A 19357-nucleotide genomic window follows, 5' to 3' on the forward strand; every position below is an offset into this window, starting at 1 on the left:
CACCAATCTGATTACAGGGGAGGGCCAGTTCAGGCACCCTCTCCACTATTGCTAAGAGTCTTAGCTGGGGTCATCCTTATGGATTCCTGGGAGTTTCCCTGGCACCAGGTTTCTCCCTAACCCCATAATGGCCCCCTCTATCAAAATATCTCTTTCATTGCTCTCCCTCTCTGTCCCTTCCCTAACTTGGCCATCCCGATTCCTCATGTTCCCATCCCCCATCCCCTCCCCTCTACCACCACCACTCCACCCCCATTTTACCCAGGAAGGAGAGGAGAAAGGGGAAACTGTGGTTGGCACGTAAAATAAATTTTAAAAATTTAATAAAAAAAAATAAAATGCAGAAAAAAAAGAAGTGTCCCAAATGCTTATGGCCTCTACTACTGCTACCATGCCATCTGCTGCCAAGCATGCCTCTGTAGCCTCGAGGGGGTGCCCCGTGATTGGTTAACTAAGGAAGAGGAGACCAGGGACTGGTTTACTGATGGGTCTGCACATTAGGCATCACCCAGAAGTGGACAGTAGCAGCAGTACAGCTCCTTTCTGAAACAAGCCTGCAAGGCTCTGTCAGAGAAAACAAATCTTCACAGTAGGCAGAACTGCTGGCAGTACACATGCTCGTGACATTTTTTGGAAGGAGAAATGGGCAGATGTGTGCTTGCTAACTGGTTCATGGGCTGTAGCCAATGGATTGGCTGGATGGTCAGGGACTTGGAAAGAGTATGGTTGGGCAATTGGTGAGAAAGATTTCTGCAGAAGAAATACGTGGATATATGCACTGGCTATTCTTACATCAACTTGACACACAAACTAGATGTATCTAAAAGGGGGTAGTTGAGAAATTGCCTTCAGAAGATCCAGATGTAAGGCATTTTCTTAATCCGTTATTAATGGGGAAGGACCCAGGCCATTGTGGGTGCTGCCATTCATAGGTTGGTGGTCCTGGGTTCTATAAGAAAGCAGGCTGAGCAAGCCACAGGAAGCAAGCCAATAAGCAGCCCCCCTCCATGGCCTCTGCATCAGCTCCTGCCTCCAGGTTCCTGCCCTGCTTGAGTTCCTGTTCTGACATCTTCCAATGATGGACTATGATCTGAAAGTGTAAACCAAATAAGTTGTTCCCTCCCCTCCCCGCCAAAAAAAACAAGAACTGATTATAATTGGAGATTCCACTCTTATCAGATAGTTTTTTGAAGACTAGAGAATGGGGGTTGGAGAGATGGCTCACTGGTTAAAGAGACCCTCAGGCACCAGGCACACATGTGGCACAAATCATATGTACAGGCAAAATACTCATACACATAAAATAAGACCAATAAATATGCTTACAATACCAAAGAACGCTCCCTACTGGCTATCTTTCTCTCTTTCTTCCTTCCTTCCTTTCTTTCTTTTCTTTCTTTCTTTCTTTCTTTCTTTCTTTCTTTCTTTCTTTCTTTCTTTTTCTCAAGACAGGGTTTCTCTGTGTAGCTTTGCACCTGTCCTGGATCTCGCTCTGTAGACCAGGCTGACCTACTCACAAAGATCCGCCCGCCTCTGCCTCCCAAGTGCTGGGATTAAAGGCATGTGCCACCACCGCCCGGCTAGCTATCTTTCATAGTGCTGGAATGTTCTACACAAAGGTACTAGGGGAGAAAAGTAGTCAACAGTCTTATCTAACTATGAGTGCTACAGTAACGATTAGCTTGGTAATTGATATGATCACTGGTGTAGGAGTAGCAAGGATGTTATGGGAGTAAACAAATGCTTTCTAACTGGATTTAAAGCCTGCTCTGCCAGACAGAACTCATCCATGATATTGTTAACAAGGTCAAAATCCCAGGGCTTGCTAGGTCATAGGCCCTAGGGGAAACCCTAATATTCTGCTAAATGAACTGCCCCTGGAGTTCTCATCTTTATATCCATTAGATTAGTTCATCTCGTGACTTTCATCAGAGAAGGTTATTCTTGTAGTAGATAGCTAAAGCAGAAACTCAAAACTGATCGAAGTGCAGAGAATTGGATTGTGAAGTGCTCAGCCCTAAATGGGACATTTATGGCACACACAATGATCAGGGGTCATCGCGGAAGAGGGGACAGAATGACTGTAAGTGAAGAGGAAACAGACATGCGCATCCAACAGTATCCACTGGAAAAGACAGCACTGTTGCACACACGGACTCACACAGCTGTGGCTGTGCATGTAGGACTTACACCTGATCAAGCCAGCCAATGTTCAGCGTGGATGGAGCAGGGGCTCATGAAGCCCCACCCCAACTGAAGAGCTACTGACAACTGATGTCTTCTGGTTGATGGAGAGTCCGTTTTCTTCAGGGATGCCGGCTCATGCAGGCAGCACTGATTTGACTCAGTGGGCTTAAAGCAGAGCACATAAAGTTGGGAGGGGAAAGTGGTGGAGGGAATAAGCAAGGGATGGGAGGAGAGGGAAACAAAGTGGATTTGAGCAAAACACATTAAATGCATGTGTGAAATTCTCAAATAATAAAAAAAATTGTCCAAAAAAAGGCTATGAGGGCTGGAGGGATGGCTTAGTGGTTAAGAGCACTTGCTGCTCTTACAGAAGACCCGTATCCAGTCCCCAGTACCTCCTATAACTTTAGTTCCAGGGGATTCAACACCTTCTGGTCTCTGTGGGCACCTGCATGTATGTGGTAAACATAAACTCATGCAGGTACACACACACACACACACACACACACACACACACACATATGTATACATAAATAAAAATAATAATAATAACTCTAAATTCAAAAATGCTGAGAATATTGGGGCTGAGATGTAGCTCACTCTTTCGCTTAGCAAACACAAGGCTACAGGTTCAATCCCCATCACCACACACACACACACACATAAACACACACACACACACACACACACACACACACACACACAATGGTGGTACATGCCTATAATTCCACCTGTAATTCTTGTATGCAGCATGTAGAAGTAAGAGGATCAAAAGTTCAAAGTCGTCCTATAGGTGTCGTCCATAGCAAGTTTGAGGCTAGCCTTGGCTACATGAGACCTTGTCTCAAAAAGTAAAAAAAAAAAAAAAAAAAAAAGACAAGAGAACATGTAACCTTTTTGTTGTTTGTCCATCTATTTATTTAATTTATAGATGTTTTTGCAATGAAAAACTTAAAACACAATATCATTTTCTCCCTCTTCTCCCTCCAACCGCCCCCTATGTTACTCTCTGCTGACTTTGTCTCAAATTCACACCCTCTTTTTCTTTATTATTGTTATAGCTTATTCTAACATGTAATAGAGTCACAACCAATTAAAATTGCTAGAAGAAATCCCATGCTAGGAACAAAAATGGGTTGAGTGTCTGGCACTAAATGGGGGAATTGCCAGTAGAAGAATTCTGCCCAAGAAGACTTGCTATAGCTGTTCTGGTAGCTTACCTAACAGATGGCTTGTAGCTGCATTTTTTCTTCCCTTTTTAAAAATGATTCATTTTATTTCTGTTTATGTTATGTGTGTATGTGTGTTCTGCCTGGTGTGGGTCCTTGGAACTGAACTCAGGTCCTCTGGAAGAGCAGCAAATACTCTTAAGCACTGAACAATCTCTCCAGCCCCTTCTTTTAGCTTTTCTACAAATTGTACACAAGGCTAAGAAGAAGTTGAGAAATAAACCTGTTTCTTATCATCAATTTTTAAAAATATTTATTTGTGTGTGTGTGTGTGTGTGTGTGTGTGTGTATGTGTGTGTGTGTGTTTGTGTGCATGCAAATGCACGCAGCACAACCATGAATTCTTGCCACCAAACATGTGTGGAGGTCACAGGACATTTCTAGGACTTGATTTTCTCCTTCCATCATGTAACAGAGGTCAGACCATCTCACTGGCCCTCTTTTTTTTTTTAAATCAATTCCTATCTCCAATCCTTCTGACGAATCATCTAATGATCCATGGATCATTATATTATCTGCACTCTTACAGAGACAGGCAGGAGAATGTGCCTTGCTTGTATTGTCAACAATTTTGGAAGTATTTGGTATCTAACACCATTTCTAAGATATGAAGATGGGTCTTCTTAGGTTTTAGTCTCTTCTAAAACATCGAATATGCGTCTTAATGCCTTCATTTATCTTTTTCTCCTTTTTTGTAAACAGCAGGTAACTTGTAGCGTCTGCCCACATGCTGTGTGCAGGCAGAGGATCACAGGGAAGCTCATGAGTTAAATCCATCTTAAATGGGGGTATTAGGACAGACAGTGAGTCATATCCCTTTCCTGGGAATCTCCTTCTACTGCAGTTTGGATATACCATAGTGAGAGGCACATCAGGAGAGTTTGCTCAGGCTATCTCACAGTGGGGTAGGTGACTGTGTGGGAGGGGTGACTGTGTGGGAAGGCTGACCAGCTTTGCAGAACACATGCTTGGTCTTCCCTCATTTTTTCCCTTCTCTTCAGAGCTTGCTGGAGCTGGAGAAGGAAAGAATTCAACTTTTATGCAATAACTTAAACCAGTACAGCCAACATATTTCCCTTTTTGGACAAACGCTGACCACAGTGAGTAGTGGAGACTGATCCATTTCTGGTGTGCATGGTAAGGTGACAGGAAACAGTTCTTCACAACCTGCTCTCCTTTGCAGAGCCACACACAGATCCACTGTGCCATCAGCAAGGTTGATGTTGAGAAAGACATCCAGGCTCTAATGGAAGAAACCGCAATCCTGTCCACAGAAAACAAATCTGAGTTCCTACTGACTGACTACTTTGTAAGTACAGAGTGGCAGGAAGCGACCTTAACCGGGCGCCTTGGCCATGTATTGAGAAGTCATGCTGAAAACAATGTTAATCCCCACCCTAGTCTCCTGTAGCCCAAAGCTGGCCTTTGAACTCTTTTTTTTTTTTTTTTTTTTTTTTTTTTGGTTTTTCGAGACAGGGTTTCTCTGTGTAGCTTTGCGCCTTTCCTGGAACTCACTTGGTAGCCCAGGCTGGCCTCGAACTCACAGAGATCCACCTGGCTCTGCCTCCCGAGTGCTGGGATTAAAGGCGTGTGCCACCACCGCCCGGCCGGCCTTTGAACTCTTGATCTTCCTGCAGTGATATCCCCTTGAAAGGCTGGCCGAGTTTTAGAATCTTGTTGGGTCTTTGTCTTAGTGGGTCTTGCCTGCTTCCCAAACAGACTACAACAGACTTGGTAATTGACAGAGATTAGAAACTTAGTTGGATTACGGTTCTGGCGGCTGGGAAGTCCTGGAGGACTGAGTCTGTCGAGGGTCTTCTTTGATGCATCAGAACAGGACAGGAAAATGGCATCACGTGGGCAAGAGAGCAAGGGTTGAACTTACTTCTGTGACAAACTCATTCCCGTGACAATGACATTAGTCCACTCACAAGGGAGAGCCCTCATCTCTAATCTCCTCTGAAAGTCATCTTCTCAATAGTTCTGCCTGGGGATTGTTTCTTTTCTTTTCTTTCTTTCTTTCTTTCTTTCTTTCTCTCTCTCTCTCTCTCTCTCTCTCTCTCTCTCTCTCTCTCTCTCTCTCTTTCTTTCTTTCTTTGGCTTTTCTTCTTTTTTTCTTTTTCTTTTTTTTTTTAATTCTCATACAATAGATCCCAATTGCAGCCTCCCCTCCCTCCCTCCCAGTCCCCCTGGACACACACACCTCCCCTCACCCTTAGATCCACTGCTCCTCCATTTCCCTTACAAAAGGAGCAGGCAAGGTGGGTGGTGGTGTGAAACATGCCTTTAATCCCAGCACTTGGGAGCCAGATGCAGGAGGATCTCTGTGAATTTGAGGCCAACCTGGTCTACAAAGTGAGTTCTAGGAAGGAAGGAAGGAAGGAAGGAAGGAAGGAAGGAAGGAAGGAAGGAAGGAAGGAAGGAAGGAAGGAAGGAAGGAAGGGGCTGGCCTTGGGATATCAACTGAACAGGACATGACAAGATGTAATAAGTTTAGGCATACACCTTCATATCAAGGCCGGATGAGGCAACTCAATGGAGGAAAGGGTCCCACAAGCAGGCAAAAGAGTCAAAGGCAGGGTGTTTCCAGACAGGGTTTCTCTGTGCAGCCCTGGCTGTCCTGAAACTCACTCTGAAGACCAGGCTGACCTTGAACTCAGAGATCAGCCTGCCCCTGTCTCCAGGATTAAAAATGTGTGCCACCACCACCCAGTGAGGAGGGGTTGTTTCTATCTCATGAACTTTGAGGGACATGTAAATCATGGCAGTCTTTTGTAAGAGTAATCCCAGGCAGGTGTGTTCAGTGATCTATAAGTGACCGTTGTATTCGTTTTCGACACAAATGGTAAACTGACTTGATTTACTGGCTTAAACACTTGATAACTCACAATTTATGTGAGTCAGAAATCCAGGTGTCACATAGCTGGGGTCTCTGAATCCCTCACAAGGCAAGGGTGAAGGACTCTGTGTGTGTGTGTGTGTGTGTGTGTGTGTGTGTGTGTGTGTGTGCCATTGTAGTTTGCTCTTCTTTGTCTTTTCCCTCATGGCCTTACCTTCTTCCTCCTCACCCACTCTTGCTATTCCCCTGCCTCCTCCAAGACAGTCTTTCCTCCATCTTTCATGTCACATGTATTCCACTACTCTCCTCTCTTACTTCCCCCACCTCTTCCTCCCCTCTCAGAGCTCCCTTTCTGTCTCCACTTTCTGAATCTGCATGCTTGTGCGTGCCTGTGCGTGTGCGTGTGCGTGTGCGTGTGCGTGTGCGTGTGTGTGTGTGTGTGTGTGTGTGTGTGTGTGTGTGTGTATTTAATCTTTGCAATGTGACTTTTTCCATCTCTCACGTGGCAACACATGGCAGCCTGCTTCCCTGCTTCCTTCTGGATGAGTGACCCAAGAAAGCCAAAGCCAGAGCACTCAGAGAGGAAGCACAGTTCTCTGTGACCTCTATTCATGGTCTGTGTCTTAGAAGTCTGTAGCAGGAATCTTAAAGGTTCTTATTAATAAATCAAACCTGAGCCAGGTATTGGGGTGAACTGAAGATCAGAGAACCAGAACAAGCCACAGCTACCTCACCTGGCCAACTTCTCAGCTGATCTTGTTTCCTCAGACTGGAAGCTTCTGTGTCCTCATCCCAATGGCTCTCAGCTGAACTGTGCTGCTAGAAGCCTGAAAGCTTATCCAGCCAAATGCTTAACCAGCCAAATGCTTAACCAGGCCCAATGCTTCTAGTTTCTGGTCTTCACACTTTATACACCTTTCTGCTTTCTACCACCACTCCCTGGGATTAAAGGCTCACTTTCTGGGATTAAAGACATGAGTCACCATGCTTGGCTGTATCCTTGAACAGATGGATTTCTGCCTCTGGAATGTTAGGATTAAAGGCGTGTGCTACCACTGCCTAACCTTTATGTTTAATATTGTGGCTATTCTGTCTCTGACCCCAAATAAGTTTATTAGGTTGCACAATATTTCGGGGAACACAATACCACCACATCAGCAAGTGCAACCCTTACTCAAAGGACAAGAGATAGAAGTCTGGGCATGGGAAACACGGACATTTTTTAAAGATCCCTACCCTTGACAAACAAGGACCAAACTGCCTGAGACCCGTTCTTAGGCCATCTGGGGGATTCTGCTACTGGATGATCTTTATTGCTGAAAACAGATCAGTTTCTCTCATCAGAGCCCAGTCATTTGCTTCTGTTCCTCGGCCTCAGCCTCTTGGGTGTTTGCATTACAGGTGTGAGCTACACACTCAGCTTCTCAGAGTAAATCTTTGTCCTCTAGGAGCTAGCCCATCTAAAACAAACAAACAAACAAAGAGCGAAACCTAACTTCTCAGTTTTTTCCCCCAAGCTACTACTGGCCTCTGCTGGCCTTCATGCCTCGGCCTCACAGGTGGCTTGGAACTCCAGGCCCCAGGATCCTAGATTTTTCCTTTTCCGTTTTGGAGGTTGGAGGAGTGAATAAGCTCAGGGCCCTCCCTGTACATGGTAGTCAAGCATACGACACTGAGCTACACACCTTGTACCTAGAAGCTGATGAGTAACGACCTGTCAAAATGACTTCTGCTCTTGCCTGTGCTGTCTGCTGGGACTTATTCAGGCTTCCCACCTCCCTCCCAGCTCTTATCTGTCTCTGATCTATAGAACCAGCCTACTCACACTCTCTGACTGGATTAAACATACAGCTGACCCAGGGCCAAGAACCAGTACCCCTACTCAGAGTACAGGGGATGGAGGGAGAAGGGGGGACAAGAGTTCTGAATCCCAACAAGATTAACCTTCCCCCACTCCCAACAGCCACACAAGACTCTTTAACTGAGTCTTTTTTTTTTTCCCCCTACCTTGGTAAAGGTGAAGGGTGCTGCTGGCAGCCTTGTCTACTCAAAGCAGAAAGGGAGGCCACAGGAACGAAAGAGGGCGATTTTCTTCCCTTCTAGCCTCAGGTGGGCAGGTAGATGAGAAACACATCTGCTGTTTTCTTACAAAGGGCAATGAAAATGCTTCTATCACCTAACTTGTCAATACACTAAGGATATTTTAGGAAATTCTAGGGTTCTATTGCATTATCAGGAGTTAGGATGGTTCATCTTTAATCAACATACCCATGGGAACTTATGATTTTTAAGAAATTTGACTGTCCTAGAATTCAACTGTATAGCTAAATCTGTCTCAAATGACTGACTAGGACTGTCATGATATCCTTAAAGCTTAGCATGCCAGCATCTGGCTTCACAGTCATCAGCAGTAAGTATGAACTGGCTTTTATCCAGTGTTGTGACGTTTACTCAGACAGGAACAAGTGAGACAGGAGAATGACCTGAGCTCCTAAGGTGGAGGGCCAGTGACCAGTGTGGAACTATTTGTAAATTCTGCAAGTTCCATGTTCAAAGGATTATAGCTTTACATGCTCTCTTAGAACTGCCCTTTCCCAGCACCCACAAGCCTAGTTTTTTCCCCTCCCCTAACAACTCCTCCCTTCCTCTGTGGGTGGCTGTCCACTTGTGTTCAGTCATCTCCTGACCCACCCACTTTCTTTTCTTTTCATCCGATCCTGAAGTGATCCATATGAGAACTCACATACCGCTCAGTATTGTGACTCATGCCTGTAATACCAGCACTTGAGAGGCTGAGGCAGGAGGACTGCTGTAAGTTCAAGCCCAACAGACTGAACTAAATAGTGAGATCCTGTCTCAAAATAAAACAAAGCAAAACGAAAACACAAAACCTTGGCAGCTTCAGCCCTAACCTCTAGCCTAACCAACACAGGCCACATTCTCTTCCACCATTTTTGCTCAAGCAAATTGTACTTATTGCTCCCGATAGACTCTCCAGAGAGCCCCCTTTCCTTTCTCTGCACCATTTCTCCTGCAGAATGCCCTTTGCCCTCCTTCCATTTCACTTCTCGGTGCCTGTACTATTGGTGCACACGTGTGGCCTTGAGTTGCCGGTTCTCCTAATAGTGTGTTTGGGGAACTAACGGGTCGAGCACCGTTTGGGGCTGAGCATGCGTTCTAGCTCTAGTCGTCCTGCTAACAAGCCAACACAACATTCAACAAACACTTGTTCCACTCCTGAGGCAGTCCTAACCTGAGGCGTGCACAGAGTCCTACAGTGGATGATTAGAAGACTTGAGCTTGAATCAATATCAATGATGTCATGAAACGTGAAGTATCCTGTAAATAGTTTATTTATCAAGATGCTGAAGTCGCTATAGAAAATCTCTTCCTCCAGGAATAATTTGTTTTATTAAATAAAATGCTCAGCTGTGTACTGATGAGTTGTGAACGGGATGCGACCTTATTAATCAGGCCTAAAACAGGTGGAACAATGTGTGAACCAAAGATTATCTTCATTTTTCAATCTCACCCCCTCTGGTAAGGTAAAAACCGTCAAATACAATGAGGGAGAGTCTCAGAAAAACTAGGAGTAGTGACTCTCATTTTTTTCTTTTAAGTTATTAAATATGTTTTTTTTTCCTTCTAAAGGAAGAAGATCCAAAGAACACAATGGATAAAGAGAGACGGAAATTGTTGATAAAACCAAAATTGTTGAGACTGCAAAGAGACATTGAGAAGGTCTCGAGAGACAAAGAAGGTGTGTGATTTTCATACCACAGACCCAGGGCTGGCCTGGAACTCACGACACAGAGCAGACCAGGCCGGCCTCGCTCCTGTCTCCTGTCTCTGGCCCTCCTGCACCCGGATACAAGCTTGTACCGTTCCTGGCTTGTAACCACGTCCTTAGATGCAGGATAAAGGAAAGATAAAGGTTCATCTGCTTTCTTGGAGTAGGGTGGGGGTCCTCTCTTTCAAGAACTACATAGTAAATTTAAGGTATGTTGAATAAAAGTAAAAAGTTTTTTAAAGTCAGGTGTGGGGCTGGTAGGATTGCTCAGTGGGTAAGGGCACTTGCCTTGAAAACATGGCAACGTGAGGTGATTTCTGGAACTCATGTAAAGGTGAAAGGGTGCCAAGGTGTCCTCTTTTTTCAACATGTGCTCTGTGGCAAACATGTCTTACACACACATATATACACACCATTAATAAAACATTTAGAGTCGGGGGTGGGTGCACACCTGTAATCTCTGCACTCAGGAAGCTGAGACAGGAAGACTGCTGTGGGTTGGAATCCAGACTGAGTTCCATAGTGACTTGAAGGCCAGCCTGGCATAGAGTGAGACCCCCATCTCAAAAACTAAAATAAAGAAAACAAAAAAAGTATGCAAAGACACTTTGGTCCGTTTGTGAGAACTATCTAAGTAGTTCACTGCTATGCTTTAGAAATGCACAATTTTCTTTCTCTCAAAGTGGCTGGGATGAGAGACGACTTGTGTGATGTAAACATGACTTGGGCATTTTATTTCTGTCTTCTTTCTAACGTTTGAAATGTTATGACAATTACTCATGTTAAATGCCATACTCAGGAGTCAGAGGAGTTAGCATGTGAAATAATTCCAAGACAGGACACACAACAAAACAAGCCCACATTTATAATGCAGCTTCTTGGAATGGAACACAAGATTTCTTTTGATGTAACTGGGAAACCAAGATAGACAAAGAACCTAGCAGGATCCTGTAAATGTGGGGAATACTGGAATGGGCCAAAGGAAACTCAAAATCTTGTCTTGAAAAATCCAGTCAAATTCTTTAAGCACCAGCATTCCTCAGATTTCATCCAATAAGGATAGCAATAAATGAACTGTATGTGCACTTATCATATCCATTGAGTAAAGAAAGCCATGTGACGGCTACACAGAGAAGCCCCTCCTCCACCCCCACCCCCACCGTCGTGTAGGAAGTCCCACATGTATCGCTTCTAGCCTTCAGGATCTCTTTAAAGGTGATGACTGTTCCCTGCTATGCGCCACTAGGATGGGTGAAAGGTGACCTAGAATGTGGTTTCACTTCCAGGCCTGGAACAGAAGCTTAATGCACTCTGCAGCAACTCCTCCTTCTCTGATGCCAAAAGCCAGAAGGATGCAGAGGCCTTAATGGACGAGGTAAATATTTGCAGAGTGCATTTCCTGATGAAAGGGTTATTTTTAGAATATTTGTTTTTCAACCCACTTGTTCTGCTTGCCACTCCTTCCTCCAGAATCAGAACAATTGAGTGGGAGAGCTGAGACAGCCAGATCCTCCACGGGATGTTGGAGGGATGTGGAAAACTCCTACCACCTAGAAATGTTTACTTTCCTTTCTGTAAAACAGAGACACCATTGTGTTCTAAATAGAAGTCTCCAGAATAGATGCATTCTTTAGTGAAACCGTAGGCACTTTGACCCTGACAAGTGACTGAAGTCCCCAAATCCTTGGCTTGCCATTCACAGAAACTGATCCTTGGAGTTGGCTCTGCTGGTCATAGAAACCTGGAATATTACTGTTCCCATCTGCAAAATGGGGATATGGATACTAGACCATAGAGCTCTTTGAGGATGCGTTGTTATCCAGAAAATGCCACTGCAGTGCTCAGAGGAGCTCAAGATCTGATTGACATCTTGCTCGACTTGATGATTATTTGTCTTCTACGGTGGTGGGATAGTATACACACACAGCTGTTTTGTTTTTCACTTTCAGTATAATGTCCAGTAAATTATGAGGGAATATTCTCCCTCTGTTATGAAACGGTCTTTGTACCGGGTGATTTTGCCCAAGGTAAGCTAATATCAGTATATCAGTATAATAATTCTGAGCATGTCTTAGGTCTGCCAACCTAAGTGGGGCTGTTCAGCGGGTGGGTTGAATGTATTACATCAATTCTCAGCTAGCGTTGGGCATATCGGGATGCCATCTCACCATGAATGGAGGTGCAGCTAACGTTGTTAATGCCAATCTACTTCCCATTTTTCCTTCAGATGACATCAGAGTCCTTCAAAAACAAAAAGATAGGTCTATAATCAGGAGGAAGGCCTGGGGGTGTGGCAAAGGCCTCTGAGGAAACTATTTTAGAAGCAAATGTTTGGAGGAATTTGGGTGGGAGTGGGAAGGTGCTGGTGCTGTGGTTTGAGTGGTGAAAAGTGGGCTCCTGTTAATACAAGAAGAATCCAGGGAGAGCGGACATTTTTAGTAATGTCTTGTAGGACACAGAAATCTGGAGAACTTTCTTACCTAACCTAACTCTCTTGAGGAAGTAGATATCTAACAATTCGACCCAACTTGGGAGTTTCAGCAGTGGTTTGATGAAAGCCGGCAGATGCAGCCATGTACACACACACACACACACACACACACACACGCACACGCACACGCACACGCACACGCACACGCACACACATACATATATGATAGATTTCCTTTAGTGGGAAGGCTGATGCAGAAATGACCCAAACACTGTCTGTGAAAAGAAAGGTCTAAACCTGTTTGCTTGGGAACGGAGATATGAAATACTGCTGCAATGACATGTGGGTATAATTTACAGAAAATCATAAAACCCACTGTAGGACATTTTTTTTTGTTATGGCACAAAATGTTCAATGAACGAATTCAGTGCAAATGACATTTACCAAAATAAAGTCATAAAATGCACGGCACCAGTGTCTTCGAACAGTCTTGCTGTCATGGTCAGCATCAGACGTGCATTAGCATCATTTGCCCACAAACTAACCTAACTCACATGGAAGTGAAGAGAAGAGTCAATCCCCGAGCTTGTGATGTCTGTGCGCAAGCTCGAAGCTTCGAGTGGTGGACGCCACATGCCACAGAACTCCCTTAGACAAGCTTCCCCTCGGGGGGAGAGGGACACTGGTGGTGTGGACAGATGTCGTAGTATTTTGTAGTATTCAGGGACGGTACTCGGAGAGGAAGCTTGACTTGTTGCAGGTCTCCCGGAAGTGCCATATTTGATTCAAGAACGTTGGTAAAGAGGCATTCAGAGTGGATGACATCTGTAGATGCTGGGAGAGCGCTGCTCCTAAGAGAACTTGGTGCTTTCTCTGATGCTTTCAGATGTGCCATAGCTGGGACCTAACACCAGAGGGACGGGGAGTTTGCCTTTCATCTTAGGTGAACCCATTCCTAAGCAAACCGTGCCTAGGCTTAGAGGCCGTTCCTTCAGAAAGTCGCTTTCTAGTTGGACCATGACAGTTAGGAATACTATGCCAGAGTAATGGAAAAGAGAGAGAAGGAGGGGGTTGCAGAAGGCCCTTCCAGTGTTTATTCTGTAATTTGATTGCTCCTGACTGACCATCGCCTACAAAGAAGTAATTAGTTCAAGGTCAAAGCCAGAACAGGAAGAGACTAGGAACTTGAGTCACTCCTTGTCTTTCTGCTCAAATACCCCCGATTACTACTGGAATGTTGTTTCCAGTTTTGAGGAGCAGTGTTACTAAAACGCTTCTGGGCAATATAAGATGTGCCTCTTTAAATAAAAACAAACACAGCTCCCATATATTGTGGTGGGACATACTCGGTTCTTTCAAACTCTGCCTCATGATTCTGAGAGTAATCAACACTTACTTCTTTTCTTGATCCTCAGGGGAAAAATATTGTCCAAAGTTGTTCATCATCACAGACTACCTAGAAACTTACATAACTAGTTTCCTTTGCCCTAGCTACAGGAGTAAAGACTGAGTAAGACACACCAAGTCTTTCCCTCTACATTGTGTTAAGGGCCTTATCTTTTCAGAGTTTTTCACATGTATTCATATGAACTGGGTGTGTATGCTTCTAGAACTCTCCTTTGGAAGGTATCCTGAGATTCCTTTATTCACTCAGCTGTGCCTCGTTCTCTTGAAACTTCCTCACATGGCCATATGATGTGTCCACAGCACAGTTTAAAACTGGACCTTTTGCAAGCGAACTCCTACAAACTGTCATCCGTGTTAGCAGACCTGGAGCAAAGGCCGAAACCCAGCCATCCCTGTAGCGCCTGCATCTTCAAGTGGAAAGAAAAGGTAACGCTGAGATCACTTGGAACATCCTAATGGGCTTGCCAGGTGGAGGGGCTTACAAGAAGGTCAAGGCAGAAAGCCCACCATGACTTCCGGGCTGTATGTGTGCCCCAGGTTCTCACTGAGGTGATTACGATAAACTTACTTTTACCCTCTTGAGCACATTGACAGTCAAACCCAACTAAACACATCCTTTGGAATGAGACTAAATCACTCAAGTGAAAAACTTAGGCGTTCTCCTCTCTCTTCATACCTTACCTTTAGCTTTACAATGTGCTATTGTAAAAATTTCTACTAACTTGAAATGTTGGTATTCCTACAGACCTAAACTGTGAGATCATATGCTAAGCATCAGGTTCGTCTTAGCACAGTGTAAATGTACTCCATGGTACAGTTTAACACAGTATATAAGGTGGATAGTATGAGCACAGTTTTGAAGGCCACCGCACACACAGGTGTCTGTGCAGAGCTACACTCTGGGAATTGTTTTGTGGACAGCTATTGCTTGTAGCTAGTTTCGTTACATTCAGAAGGGGGAAGTATAACAAACATCCAGTGACCAAGGGACAGTACTCTTTCTAAGGAGAGTCAGAAGCTCTAAAATGGTCTCAATCATTTTACTGGAGGCCCATTAAACTTGGATTTCCAGAGGTATTGCTGTGAATGGTCCATTCCAAGTTGGAATGCAGGCTATGAAACAGAGTAATCATCTCATTCTGAAGATATTTTGCTTTTGGAATAAAAAAACCTAAACACAGAAGGTCTTAGAAATATTTTGATTATTTATGCATCATCCCCATTAAACACACACACACACACACACACACACACACACACACACACACACACACCAAGGAATTGACATACAAAGAACAATGTTTTATGAATATTTATAACATGGTTGTTTAAAATTACTTTTCTTTTTATAAAAAACTATTTGCACAGGAGCACTCTCACACTTATGTAAAAATATCCCGGCCTCTTTTGACGAAGAGATTAGAGAAAGCTGTGAGCAAGGTACCTTCTGGCGGGCAGAACAGCCCTAGCGCTTCACCTTCAGGTAATCCAGCGCCCAAAATAATTGTAGACTGTGTCCTCTGGGTAAAGTTCATTGCCATATTTAAATATGATTTCTAACCCACATTTACCCATATTTACTAAAAGGAAATTTACCTCTCAGTTGAGAGTGATGAATTTGTTAGAGTCTGTAGTTTTGTGTACTAATGTAGAAAAGAAGGTAGAAAGGAATCATGAAGAATGCAAGCTGGGAAAACCATTTTATAACATGAGAAGTTATGCATGCGCGTGTGCCCACACATATATACATACACACATGTCATTGTCCCGCAGCTACATACCTTAATCTCAGCTCTCCAGCTTTTTTTTATTATTAAAAATGGACAAAAGAGTTTTAACAAAACCCAAGGCATTGAGGTCCACACAGTCTACTCAAGTGTCACCAGTGAGTTTTTGAGAAACAGTTCCCTAATCAACAAGGGATGATATACACATGCACTCCAAATATTCGTCTCTACCTGAATGGCAAAGCTGCTGTGTTTTAAAAAGGAAAATGCAGCTACCACACTCATTACCTAGTGATATTGACCATGTTCACATGGAAAGCAAATAATTTTAAATTGCCATCGTTATTAGTATAGTAACAGTAATTTCCCCTCCAGAATTATTATTTCCTGTGTTACAAGTCTGGGTCTTGGTTACATAATATGCATAGTTTATACACATGCTGGGTATATTATAGATGCTTATTGAACCAAGGAATAAATATTAGATAAAATTATAAAAGTCTAGAGAAAATATAAACTATGCACCATATTGTTAAACCAAGAATTTCTGATTGTGTCCGTTTTGCCTGTTGAGTCCACATGGTAACTACAATTCTGTCCCCAACTCCAGCGTCTGGTGTGTCCCAAGGCAGCAACCATCTTTGCAAGGCCCTGTATACTTTCCAAGCCAGGCAAGATGATGAGTTGAATTTAGAAAAAGGTAAGACTCATTCTCAAATATTTTAATTGTGTTTTCATGTTGATATGCTTCCTTTGAATACAATCTTGTCTTACTGGGACAGCAGCAAGTTGTTCCTGGCTGAGGCTTACAGTCATTCTTCTTGGAATATAAAGTGTACTAAACTAAGGCTCGTGTAACAATAGCTAACGGTCATTCCATGTTTCTATGTGTCAGGCTCTGCTGAAAGCATATCATTCAATTATTATTCACAGACTCCCTGAGACAGACTATTTATTCCTGTTTCATAGCTGAGAAGAATGACACATAGAAAAGTTCAGTACTTTGACTAAAATCACAAGCAGAGGCAGTGCAGGATTTGAACTCAGAACTCAGTCATGCCCTTAACCACACTGCCACACTGGAGCAGAATGCCACTAATGGGAATTCATTGGAGATAAAGCCCCGCCTTCTTGTTATTTAGATGGTAGAGTTGCAGAAACATGAAGTAATGTCTCCCTTAGTATGACAGAAAGCTCTTGAATCTGAGTCCATTGATACACAGATTAATGTTTGTTCTCCAATCTTGGAAAAGAACCTTGAGCCACTCTAAAGGGTCAGGCCCCTTTGTTTGTATCAGAATATTTCCCAGGGAAGTGTTTTCTGGTGGATTGTATAAACTGACATTCTTAAGTAAGTACAAATGTCCAGCCTCCACTTGCTGCATGTCTCTATAGATGGATGTCCAAGCTAAGGCACAGACCTAGGAATGTGCCCATGAAAAAGGATTATGCCATAAGAGAAAGTTTATTATCCATGACCAGGATATGGCTTCCAGAACAATGAAAATCAAGATGGATATTGTAGCAAATGACAGCTAACAGTCATTCCTTGTCTCTTTTTTCTTTTCTTTTATATTTTGGTTGTTCAAGACAGGGTTGTTCTGTGTAACAGCCCTGGCTGTCGCGGAACTAACTCTCTTTGTAGACCAGGCTGACCTTGAACTCACAGAGATCTGCGGCCTCTGCCTCCCAAGGGCTGGGATTAACGGTGTGCACCACCACACCTAGCCTCATTGCATGTTTCTCTGTCAGACACTGTTGCAAGCATATCATTCAATTATCATTTGCAGAACCCTCTGAGACAGATATTGTGAATCCTGTTTTATAGCTGAGAAGAACAGGGCACCGAGAATCTGGCATGCTTGCTTAGAGGGAACCCTCTAATTACCACGGGCTAGTCAGATTTCTCCTGGCGATTACTTTTCCTTTTCTATGAGTAAAAAAAAAAATACATCTCTCAGCGGCTACTCAAGAAATCAAGGGTCCGGAGTTTAACTTTCAAAGTTTACATTAAGCAGTTATCTTGTTTGTATCAGTACTCTATTGGTTGCTAAGTCCACCTATGTTTTATATTCTAAGTAGTGCTTTTCAACGAAACATAGCACCAGAGCCTGGGGAAGCTGACAATAATATTGCAAGTTCTTTGTTGGAATTTATTTAAATTTCATCAAGTAACCTACTGACTCGAGTAAATTCTTGAGAGAGAGAGAGAGAGAGAGAGAGAGAGAGAGAGAGAGAGAGAGAGAGAGAAAGAACTCAAAATCAGAATGAGCTCCCGTGGGAAGGAAGAGATAAACATGATTGGGAAGGTAGGACGGTAACCGTTACGGGTCCCTTCAGAACGGGACTGAGCAGGGAAGAGTGGGAATAGTGCTGAAGAAAAGCAGCTGCTGGGTCCTGAAGCGGGGTTTCTACTTTGATGGGTGGGAAGCAGCCTGCTAGGCAGCTCTTCAATGCTCTGGCGAAATACTTGAGGAAAACAGGGGATGAAGAGAAGTGGTTTTTTTTGCTCCTGGCTTTCCAGGTTTCGGTTTGGTTGGTTGTCTTTCAGGTCTGTGGAGAGGCCGAGAATTTTACAGTTGAAGGTGGCAACAAGGGAGGAAAGCCACTCAATCCTTGATAGCCAGGGGTGGGGAGGGAAATGGAGGGAGGGAGAAAGGAGGGGAAGGGCCAGGAACACGAGATAACCTTCCAATGCAAGCCCTTCAGTGACCTTCCTGCAAACAGATCTTTGAATAGGCCATTCAATATGAATGCATTAATGAAGTCAGCACCCTAGTTATCCAGTTATCTCTCAACAACACCACTGTCTGGGGACTAAACCTTCAACACACAGGCCTTTAGGGGACACTTCATATACAGACAATAATATGCCTGAGGCTTAACTATATGCTGGGCCACCCATCAAGTTTACAGTTACAAAGATCATGGTGACTTTTTTAAAAAGGCAATAGAAAATTAGATAAGAACTGTATTAGGAATTCAGCTTTATTCAAATCCTTAAAATTATTATCTCAAAATTGATGTGTTATTACTAAAGTTATCTAAATTAATGAATGGAGGCTAGATTCCTATGTGAAACTGCCAAAAGACTGAATCCAAATGTGCACAGGAGTTAGTGCAATTGTAAGAAAAAACTCTTAGTAGAGACACACTTCCAGTACTCTAAACTCTCATGGCCACCAGTATGGATAACCCTTAAGGTACGGACAGCAAGCAAGAGTTTGCTGACAACCCATCCACTGTACACGCAGTGAGCCAGCTGCGCAATTCCACCATGATTCTGATTTTACGCAAACCCGTAGCCTAGCTCCGTAGTTCAATATTTCACTCTCTTTAGCATTCTCTGTATTGCGGCTGTTTTATGCAAAGTGCTCAGTAAATTTTGCTTCATCTGAATCAAATGCAGCAAGTGAGGTTACAGAGTAGTTTCTTGGATACAGAATGTTCTTCCAAACCCTCACCAACTTTGCTTGGCCTGTGCTCCAGTTGCACAGAACCATCTGCCTGACTGAGTGTGTATCCTCGCAGGAGACATCGTGACCCTACATGAGAAGAAAGAAGAAGGATGGTGGTTCGGCTCTTTGAAAGGGAAGAAAGGCCATTTTCCTGCTGCCTATGTGGAGGAGCTGCCTTCAAAGGCCGGAGACACAGCCACGAAGTCCTAAAACAAGACCGGACACATGGGTGGCCTTACATGGTCTGTAAACGATGTGGTGCAAATAAAGAGGACGAGTTATCAGCTTT

General features: G+C 43.7%; 1 protein-coding gene across 1 annotated transcript in view; it reads left to right on the top strand.

Annotated features, from left to right (window-relative positions):
- Positions 1-19357, top strand: part of Nostrin (nitric oxide synthase trafficking) — a 48339-nt gene extending 28982 nt beyond the window's left edge. The window contains exons 8-15 of the mRNA XM_059260615.1: positions 4418-4516; positions 4600-4725; positions 9907-10015; positions 11332-11420; positions 14184-14309; positions 15252-15366; positions 16221-16310; positions 19142-19357. Of these exons, the coding sequence (XP_059116598.1) occupies positions 4418-4516; positions 4600-4725; positions 9907-10015; positions 11332-11420; positions 14184-14309; positions 15252-15366; positions 16221-16310; positions 19142-19278 (891 nt within the window). The 3' untranslated portion in view covers positions 19279-19357. The remainder of the gene's footprint in view (positions 1-4417; positions 4517-4599; positions 4726-9906; positions 10016-11331; positions 11421-14183; positions 14310-15251; positions 15367-16220; positions 16311-19141) is intronic.

This window comes from Peromyscus eremicus, chromosome 4, assembly GCF_949786415.1.
Source record: "Peromyscus eremicus chromosome 4, PerEre_H2_v1, whole genome shotgun sequence".
Lineage (NCBI taxonomy): Eukaryota > Metazoa > Chordata > Mammalia > Rodentia > Cricetidae > Peromyscus > Peromyscus eremicus.